The sequence below is a fragment of the Trichoplax adhaerens genome, genomic scaffold, assembly GCF_000150275.1.
Source record: "Trichoplax adhaerens TRIADscaffold_16 genomic scaffold, whole genome shotgun sequence".
In the NCBI taxonomy this organism is placed as follows: Eukaryota; Metazoa; Placozoa; class Uniplacotomia; order Trichoplacea; family Trichoplacidae; genus Trichoplax; species Trichoplax adhaerens.
The window spans coordinates 951,721-962,373 of record NW_002060958.1 but is presented as its reverse complement, the minus strand read 5'-3'; the positions used below and the strand labels follow the sequence as shown (position 1 = coordinate 962,373).

Below are 10,653 nucleotides of genomic sequence, written 5' to 3'. Positions count from 1 at the left end.
AATAAAATACAGCAACAGTTAAGGCATTTAACTTATAGACATTAACTTTACTCATTCATCATGTTGAAAGAGTTATTATTAATTATTATTTATATATATACATATAATTCGTTGCAGTATGCCGGTGCTGTGTATACGCGAATATAGACATACAGTTAGTGTTGTGTTAATATTATTATGATGTTGCAGGACCTTTCACTGTAACTGCTTGGTCAAACTGTTTTCATTACATGAAATAACTCTATTTCTTAGAGTACTTTACCTGATTTACGGTGTTTATCTTTGTATCTGATGGCTTAATATGGATACAATAATTGATTCCATGTCATGCGAATGCATAATATGTACTGCATTATTGTATGTTGTGCGCTACAGAACTAAATTTAATCTTACCAAATTCAGTATACGCGTATAAACTGTACAGTACATACATGCATACCTACTGCATGTCAGTAACAGTCCCTAGACAGGCACCTCCAGAGAGTTCAAAATGTCCAAATAGATTTCTATTCTGTACAGTTGAAAGTGCTATCCTCCGTATTTTTACGCAATAAGTAATAACAAAATTGAATTTTACTAACTGTGAAGTGGACAAAGCATTGCAGTAAAGACATAACCATCAGGACGCACTCGACTTAAATTATGAATAGTGATAGTAAATCATGAGCATGGGTTGGATGATAAGGATACAAACACCAATCACTGAGGCAGTTAGTATGCCTAGGATAGTGAAATTTCTGCCTCGAAATTTTCTGAGTCCTTCAAGGTCTGCCGTACCTCTGGATCTAAACTCGTCCATGCGCGAGGATTTCATCGACTTCACAGCAGCACTTTTATCGTTGGTTTCCATCGCTTCCTTTCAATTTAATATTTCTTTATCAAATTTTTCACTTTGTTGTCGTCTAAGTACAGTCTATTCAATGCTATATCTGTGAAAAAATTCGAGGTGTGAGAGAAAATTTCGAAAGAACTAAGTGATTGAGATCAGCTAAATGATGTAATAGCGTAATTCAATTCAATTTTACAGCCAGATTGCTATAAAATCCTCAAGACTTGAGTACATTACTCAAAAATCAAGTATGTTATTAGACACTGCCAGCGATGCCATGGTACAGTACGTGGTACTGTCGTCGTGTACAGTGTACAGTGTACAGTACAATACGTGGTACTGTCGTCCTGTACTGTACTGTACTGTACAGTGTACAGTGTACAGTACAGGTAATCGGGCGTGCAATTTTTTAGTACTGTACTGTACACTGTACTGGATTGCGACAAGGGCTTTTTTCGGTAAACTGTCCGATACGTTAAAAGGTGGTCGAACCATGCCAAGTACTGTATAGAGATATATAGTACAGTCATTTAACTTGATGATGTCGAACCATTTTTATTTTTGGACTGGTAGCAATAAAAATGGTGATTATGATACCAATTAGAACATTTTATCGTCCATACACTTGCTACTCTTTGGATGATATAATCGGCTCGGCTTGATCCTGGCCTTTTTTAGACCCAGTTAATATATTAAAGTACAGTAATATTGAATAATTAATTAGTCTACGAAGGCGGGTAGATGCTTGTCAGCATTTTTAATACAAGATTCTACTGTGTAAAGAACGGAAGAATTATCTAGAAAACGCGGTGCTATGCTGTACTAGCCTGCACCATACCTGCACGCATCCGGGTTCATCTCGTGACTCTGCGGTATAGTAGAGTGCTACCGTAACTCGCTATGCTCGAAATGTTCTGTGGTTGTTATGGACTAGGCGTCTAGGCGACTAGGCCTAGAGTATCACGTCTATTCAGACGGTAGGCATGGACAGCGATGGACTACCTACCAGTCAACCACTTTAAAATAAAATAATTAATGAATTAATGAATTACTCATTTAGTAGCACTGTATATATAGTGTATAGTGTACAGTACAGTACACTATACTGTACATACACTGTACTGTACAGTATTAATTTAGAAGTGTACAGTACAGTATAGAAACTTATGGAAAAACGAAAATTACTTTTATGACTGGGTTATTATTAAATTCAAATGCTTCTAGAATCTTCGATCGCAATTGTGGTGCAGTACCGTACAGTACAGTATAAAAGTAGTGTAGGACTATTCACTCATTCTTTGCTAATAATTGTCAGTAGACAGCACTACCTAGAGACCACGTACAGTGTCCTCTGAGGAAATACGAAATCTTCTGCTTCAACGTTTTGAAAAAACCTACCGAATATGTAAGTTGGTAGCTTAGTCTGTTTGTTATATACTCGATATGAATGGTATTGATTGAAAATATGTACAAACTTACGATAATGCATCTTGCACGTTAAATAACATGCGGAATTGAAGGAAAATGTGTAGATTGAAATTTCATGCTTGACAAAAGACAACTGCATCTAGGAAGTTAAAGGTGGCTTTTTAGCGACATACCAATGATCTATGCTCACTTTAACTTAATGAAAGCCTTTATTCAATTATAGTTATGCCGTAGCTAGTAGAAGTGAATTGTTGTAAGTAGGAATGATTCATTTTTTCGAAAGCATGGCTAAAGCAAGGATGTCTACGGTACTGAACAGTAAATGAATCTCTAGTGGAGATTCTGTAGTATTCATGAATTAAGATAATTCTAAAACTTTGGGGTTGAATTCGTTTAGTGCAACTACTTGCCAACTTATCAATTTTTGCAGCGATAAAATTTTAAAATTTCTTACTCTGCTTCCAGTAGTTTCCATAACTTACTCTTCAAATTCAGAATTTCAATGGAATTACTTTACGCACTACTGTTACACTTCTTCTTCAGTATACAGTACGGTATGTACTGTATTGTACTGTATAGTGTACAGTATAATTGATTTTGTTCATTTTACCAATGACTGCATGCTGTCACTTAAAAGGGGTTGACGTCATAGTCAACAGCGTGACCTTGCATTAATAAAAGAATGATTCCATAAGAACAATTACACATCGTACAGTACGTTACCGTATAAATGACAAGAGCCCGCTCCCGTTCTATAGCACGTGCTTTGACACTGGATTTAATGTAGTCGACTAATACCACGTTCCAATTGGCTTTGATACAATACATGTTGTATGATTTTGGATCGGAGTCAAATTGAGTTACAACATTTGAACTGTAATTCTACTGTAACACTGTCGGCGCGGAGCGTATGCTTCGGTCTCTTCAATCAAAAACTGTAGACCGCATTTAGAATTGCGGTAATCACCGTTCGCACTATTAGCGAATTATGAGTAGTGCAAGCTTATTGACATGAAATTTAAAATTTTTCTATAATGGATTGAAAGTCCATCATTTTAGACTATCTAAATGAATAAGCGAGTAATATCTGCTTAGAATCACTAATCAAAAATGCTTGACGTGCTCGTGACGATAGTACAGGGTCTTAAACTATGCTTACTTTATTTGTAATAGCATCATGAGTAAAGGTCCAGCGGTTGGGATTGATTTGGGTACGACGTATTCCTGTGTTGGAATCTTTCAGCATGGAAAAGTCGAAATTATCGCAAATGATCAAGGTAACAGAACAACACCAAGCTATGTAGCTTTCAATGACTCTGAGCGTCTCATTGGTGATGCCGCCAAAAATCAAGTAGCAATGAACCCTACAAATACTGTCTTTGGTAAGTTCATCGCGTAAACTTAAAACATACTATACTACAGTACAATACAATACAATGACCACATGCTTTTAATTAAGCAATATTCAAGAATCTTATTCGACCAACAGTACTTGATGCATAGTTTTAACAAATTATACCAATTTTTAGATGCCAAACGTTTAATTGGACGTAAATTTAAAGATGGCCCTGTCCAATCCGACATGAAGCTGTGGCCCTTCAATGTAAGAAGTTATTTATAGAACTTGCATTATAGTATGAAATAATTCATGCATTTCATAAGAAAATTTTTCTTGTATCTACTATTAAACGTAAATTGCTTCAATTTGTTAGGTCATTGATGAGGGCACTCGACCAAAAATTTCTGTTGAATATAAAGGTGAAACGAAAACTTTTTACCCGGAGGAAATATCCTCCATGGTATTGAATAAAATGAAAGATACTGCTGAAGCGTATCTCGGTAAAAGCGTCACTGATGCTGTTGTTACGGTACCTGCCTACTTTAACGATTCTCAACGACAAGCTACTAAAGATGCTGGCACCATCGCTGGTTTGAATGTTATGCGTATTATTAATGAACCTACAGCAGCTGCTATTGCCTACGGTTTAGATAAGAAAGTTGGAGGAGAACGAAACGTTCTTATCTTCGATCTTGGTGGTGGCACTTTTGATGTATCCATTTTAACAATTGAAGATGGTATCTTTGAGGTAAAATCGACAGCTGGAGACACTCATCTTGGTGGTGAAGATTTTGATAATAATATGGTCAACTTCTTTATGGGCGAATTTAAACGCAAGTATAAGAAGGATATAAGCGGAAACAAGCGCTCTGTCCGTCGTCTAAGAACAGCTTGTGAAAGAGCAAAGAGAACATTGTCTTCAGTCACTCAAGCCAGTATTGAAATTGATTCGCTATTTGAGGGTATCGATTTCTACACTAGTATTACAAGAGCTCGTTTTGAAGAATTAAATGGCGATCTTTTCCGAAGCACTACGCAACCTGTAGAGAAGGCGATACGCGATGCTAAAATGGATAAATCATCAATCCATGATATCGTTCTTGTAGGTGGTTCTACACGTATCCCCAAGATCCAAAAGTTGTTGCAAGATTTCTTTAACGGCAAAGAACTAAATAAATCCATCAATCCTGATGAAGCCGTTGCATACGGCGCTGCAGTTCAAGCGGCTATATTAAGTGGTGACAAGAGTGAAGATGTCCAAGATCTGTTATTACTTGATGTTGCTCCCTTGTCACTCGGTATCGAAACGGCCGGTGGCGTGATGACGGCTTTAATTAAGCGTAATACTACTATTCCTACCAAGCAGACTCAAACTTTTACCACTTACGCTGATAATCAGCCAGGTGTCTTGATTCAGGTGTATGAAGGGGAACGTGCAATGACAAAGGATAATAATTCACTCGGAAAATTCGAGTTAAGTGGCATCCCTCCAGCTCCACGAGGTGTACCTCAAATTGAAGTTACATTCGACATTGATGCAAATGGTATATTGAACGTTTCAGCTGTTGAAAAGAGTACAGGTAAAGAAAACAAAATCACGATTACTAACGATAAAGGCCGATTATCTAAAGACGATATCGAACGCATGGTGAACGAAGCGGAACAATACAAAGCTGAGGATGATAAACAACGCGATAAAATTTCTTCAAAGAATAGTTTGGAGAGCTATGCTTACAATATGAAGAGCACAGTTGAAGACGATAAAGTTAAAGATAAAATTAGTGACGATGACAAGAAAGTCATTTTGGATAAATGCACGGAAGCTTTGGATTGGTTGGATAAGAATCAAACTGCCGAAAAAGACGAATTTGAATATCAACAGAAAGAGCTTGAAAAAGTTTGTGCGCCTATCATTACAAAACTGTATCAAGCTGCTGGTGGTGCGCCCGGTGGTATGCCTGGTGGTATGCCTGGTGGTATGCCTGGTGGTATGCCCGGTGGTATGCCCGGCGGTGGTGCTCCACCAAGCGGTGGCTCTGGTAGTGGGGGTCCAACAATTGAAGAAGTAGATTAAAATTTGTAAAGTAAAATTCAAGCCTTACGTAGATTAATATCAATAAAAATTTATTAAATGTTTGAATAAAAGTTTTATTGCTCCAATTTCCGTTATAATGGTATGGTATGAAGATGTAGTAGATACAGGATACTTAGAAATTATTGTTAACATCCTTAATAGTATGGTTAACTGTAATAGTTTGTAGTATTTAATTACCCTACACGTAAGGTATCTGGATCGTAGACCAGTTACGGACTGCCGTAAGTTTATGAATTGTACGAATACGCATATAGCTCACGTACGCTTAAGTTGTATTGTACGTGAATCAGTGCATGTAATTGGATTTAAGATTAAGGGTTAGTAAGATTATTACAACTTTAAGTAGAAATACGAACAGAAGCTAGCTAGTACAGTTTATGTACTGCAGTATATTGTGCTGTCGTGGTGCTTAAAGTAATCCTTGTAGTGGCTATTTCTCAAGTACTGTACAATATTCTTTTAATCTTATAAAATATAATATTTATGTAATCCATGACAGTTTATTCTTAAAAATTTGTCCTGTATTGTACAGTACTATCGGGCGACCACCACCAAGTTTAGTTGTTCAAATGATATCTTAATTTTAAATGACTGATTTTTCCAGTCAAACTAATCGAAATCAATCGCAATAAACAGCCGTTAGATGTTATCATATAATTAATTTATTAATGCGCAATAAAGATTTACAGATTGTTCATAACTGGGAAATTATTACAAAATACTACAAGATTCGGATAGTCCGTTAGAAGATTTCTTATTTCTAATAAATCACAATCCTGGATAGATTTTAGATGACCATAAGCTAAAGCGTCCAATTCTGTAAGTCTAAATATAATAAAAAACTCAGTTACCTTTCCGTGAGATTCCATGTAACAGGCATTCACAAAAGATTTATATAGAGTATAATTTGCTTATCTATCGGAACTACAGTACAGTACGTAAACATTGATTCATATCTGTGATACTGTGGAACATAATCATCACCTATCGTCAAAAAAGCGAAGACTTGTTCCTAAGCGATTTGACAATGCTTGTAGAACTTGTTTGATCGTTGATTTGGCATCACTATAGACAATAGGTAATTCTCGATTTCTTAAAGAGCGAATAATTGATTGCCTTTTCAGCCAAGGTATAATCTGATTGAGCGGAGACGGTAGATTATCACCATATTTGTGTTTAGTCAGCTGTAAACGGGTAGAAAGAATTTTGTTAACGACCATTTTTGTATGAACAATATCTGTTGTAATAACGTAATCGTTATTTCAAACTAGGAATTTACATTTGCATAATTATCATCGTTTCCCCATGTAATGCACATCTACAGTCAAATAGTGACATAGAGTAAATTGTTAGTACGCTATGATTAGGATGGCTGAAACTCTGATTAGAAATTTGGCTACACTTTGCATACCTCTGCCGGTAATAGTTTATCTTGTATTAACGATATATAAGCTTTCATGTCAGCTGTTGTCTGCGAATCTAAAAGGCTACTAGCGGAGCGTTCCTATACAAGTTAAAAGAAAATTCAAATATTAGTACGCACAGTATTCGTATCCAGTGACTATCTGATAATTACATAAACGATGAGACTACCAGCGCTAGCTTAATGCCGGATACATGATGATAATGATACCTTTAGCTCGATAAAGTTGGCTATGGCATTAAATCCGCAAAAGAAGAGTGGTGGGACACGGATTATAGGGACAACACCTAGCACAAATGTCAAGTCTTAAAATACTAGCAATACGGCAGTTACTGACCCTGCTATGGTACCGTATATTATAAAATTATTTCATTATATGCATAAATAGCTAATTTCATTGCAAGTACATGACCAGATGGATCGTAGTGAAACATATCTAACAATTGTACTAATAATCAATTGTACCTGAAGGAGACATAAATTCCGTATTAGATCTAACATGTACGGAATATTCAAGTCGAGAAATAGCCAGATAAGCCTATTATTACAATTAGTAAATTGTTAACGGTTATTTCTGGAATAGGACTTCGCACGATTGATATATTACAAGTTTATCAGTGATTAATTTCATTAAAGTAAGAAGTTATATCTAGTTTTGAATAGGTCAAATTTTAACGTCTAAGTTAAAACGTTCCACATTATCGAATTTTATTGAAAGGACACACTATAACAGCAAAGGAATCTACAATTTCAATTGTGTCCAACCTTAACAGCAAGTTTCTCTCCTTTTTCATATAAAAGTTCTTCATCTATGCCAATGTAGAAGATATATGTTGTTATCATTCAATACGTAAAGACTTTAGTTGAATTTATGCTCATCATTCTCGATTTAAAGCGGCTGCATAATACAGTACAGTATTAGCTGGTAAGAGTTTGAAAATAGTTGATTACAAGAAAGGGATGGGTAACAATATGATGAATTGTAATTACTTGTATTACTTGAAGAGACTATCAGTGAAGCTGTAGTAAAGAATTTTAATGCGCTCGAAAATATCTGAATGAATCGCGTCAACATTGTCACTGTTTATGATGATTGCAAGACTATATTGATACGAGGATACTGCGTAGATTTAATATCGGATACATGTTATACAACATAACGTTCTATGCTAAAATTTCGATGTTATTTCCAGGAGAAGCAAAGTTATCTATACTGTAAGGAAAGTAATACCAATATCTTAGCTACAACGTAAGTTATTCTATTCTTAGCTACGTTTCTAATATTAGATGACATTGCATTAGCACAATTGGCAGTTATAGGTCCATTCTGAGTCTAATTCTTGCAGTTCAAGTTATATTTACGTCACATTTTATTTCTACTCTTAAATTGTAACGGATCGTCTATAGTTCTCGTCCATGATGTAGAGTAATGATGGTAATTGTAGGGAGGATGTCTAGGATCAAAAATAATCAGTGTCTGCTCCGAGTGGATGGAAGTGATATAATTGCATGCACTATAAAAATGTGAAAAGAACCAACTTTTACGCACAAGTACATCATTAATTGGTGATTGACGTATCTTGATAGTTATATTGTGGGTAACTTGCAATCATCAGGGCCGAAATTGTAACTACATCTGCGATGACATGGCATATACAGGATTTTTATTTATTGGAATTTTAACAAGAGAAGAAAGTTTGTGATATTGTTTTAAAAAAATTTTGATATTGAACTTTAGAAGGAGGCACATATTAAGTAGAGGATGAATTTAGCAAAGATACACTGTAGTGGATTATTTGCTATACGCGTATGTGACATTTGCACTTTGAGAATACCTGATGGTTTACAATATAATTCGATGCTTTTGGTCCATGCTTCATCAGCTGAAATAGTAAATTATAAATAAATGAAAAAGTACCATTAATGTAGATTAATATCATCAATGAAATCGAAAATATACTGATATATATATATAGGATAGAAATAGTAACTGAACCAGTGCAATAATAAGTTAGCGCGAATGGTTTGAGACTACAGTATAACGTTGCAAAGATCTGATCATGTATTACGAAACGATCCTAGGCGTGGTATTTAGCAGGCGTTTCACTGCTACCACCCAAGAATGCTATCATGCTATTGTAATACAGTAGCATAGATATTTACTTTAATATCTTGAAATTTATCCTTGTTTTTAATTGTAAATTATCCAACTTATCCTTGCTTGAAGTCCGGTAGTAGTATTATCGTGTGATGTCGATTCAAAGTTGACTAGCTGATGAATGCGTCGTAGTCGTATGGTACAATAGTACCATACGACATGATGACTAACAATTTCTTGAGGTGCATGAGTCGCCTTAACAGTACAGGCGGATAATTTGATACTGTACACATTCATTAGGCGCAATTAATCAGTAGTTATCCGTTAAGAGCAGGATTATCTTGTACTTTATGTAGCACTTGTCAAGAGTAGGATTATCGTGTACTTTATGTAGCACTTGTCCAGAGCAAGATTATCTTGTACTTTATGTATCACTTATTAAGAGCAAGATTATCTTGTACTTTATGTAGCACTTTTCAAGAGCAAGATTATGTATCACTTGTCAAGAGTAAAATTATCTTGTACTTTATGTAGCACTTGTCGAGAGCAAGATTATCTTGTACTTTATGTAGCACTAGTCAAGAGCAAGGTTATCTTGTACTTTACTGTATGTAGCACTTGTCCAGAGCAAGATTATCTTGTACTTTATGTAGCACTAGTCAAGAGCAAGGTTATCTTGTACTTTACTGTATGTAGCAGTTGTCCAGAGTAAGATTATCTTGTACTTTATGTGGCACTTGTCAAGAGCAAGATTATCTTGTACGTTATGTAGCACTTGTCAAGAGCAAGATTATCTTGTACTTTATGTAGCATTTGTCAAGAGCAAGATTATCTTGTACTTTATGTAGCATTTGTCAAGAGCAAGATTATCTTGTACTTTATGTAGCACTTACATGGAGGTGCAGTTGCCATGATGGCTTGAATTTGGTCCTTGAGCGTTTGGCAGACTGAGACGAGCGATCGATGGATCTACTGTACTGTACAGTATACCGCGCTGCTCTGGACTGCTACAGTACAGTCAACCATAATGGCGTTGAAAGTTACAGTGTACAGTACACACCCTACGATACGTCCTGTACTGTACACTGTACAGTACAACCATGACAGCAATCGTATCACTGGTGCTGACTGGCTTTGCGGTTGTAGTACCGCTGGGGGTGAACCGTTTTTGAAATGAAGGCGGGTCATTCAAAATCCAAGTCAACCACAGGACAAAGAAATATTTCAATGGATTTCCACTGTTGACTTTGTATGAGGGAAAAGTGACCGTTCAAGAGCGTCAACTGCAGTGGTGTACGATACCTTCAAGCTTCGCCCCACAACCGTCTACGTATCAATACCGTCATCCTACTGCAGTCAGTTCCGTCTTGGCCATTTTTCCTTCATGTCGTGAAGGAACATTTCCAGTTGTCCTGGAAGAGTTTCTTTGGTCCTTTGCCAA

At 36.1% G+C, this 10,653-nt stretch overlaps 2 protein-coding genes across 2 annotated transcripts; one reads left to right on the top strand and one right to left on the bottom strand.

The window, feature by feature from the left end:
• Positions 1-3,434: 3,434 nt before the first annotated feature.
• On the top strand, positions 3,435-5,751 carry TRIADDRAFT_38294 (heat shock cognate protein 70; the record flags this gene model as incomplete). The annotated part of the gene is made up of 3 exons (XM_002116587.1): positions 3,435-3,639; positions 3,787-3,860; positions 3,970-5,751. The coding sequence occupies 3 exons, from the start codon at positions 3,435-3,437 to the stop codon at positions 5,668-5,670; spliced, it is 1,980 nt and encodes a 659-aa protein (XP_002116623.1). The 3' UTR covers positions 5,671-5,751.
• Positions 5,752-6,374: 623 nt separating this feature from the next.
• On the bottom strand, positions 6,375-10,124 carry TRIADDRAFT_60591 (uncharacterized protein; the record flags this gene model as incomplete). Its single annotated transcript, XM_002116519.1, has 8 exons — positions 6,375-6,516; positions 6,676-6,875; positions 7,103-7,195; positions 7,325-7,401; positions 7,580-7,652; positions 7,880-7,923; positions 8,950-8,997; positions 10,106-10,124. The coding sequence occupies 8 exons, from the start codon at positions 10,122-10,124 to the stop codon at positions 6,375-6,377; spliced, it is 696 nt and encodes a 231-aa protein (XP_002116555.1).
• Between the last annotated feature and the right edge of the window lie 529 nt (positions 10,125-10,653).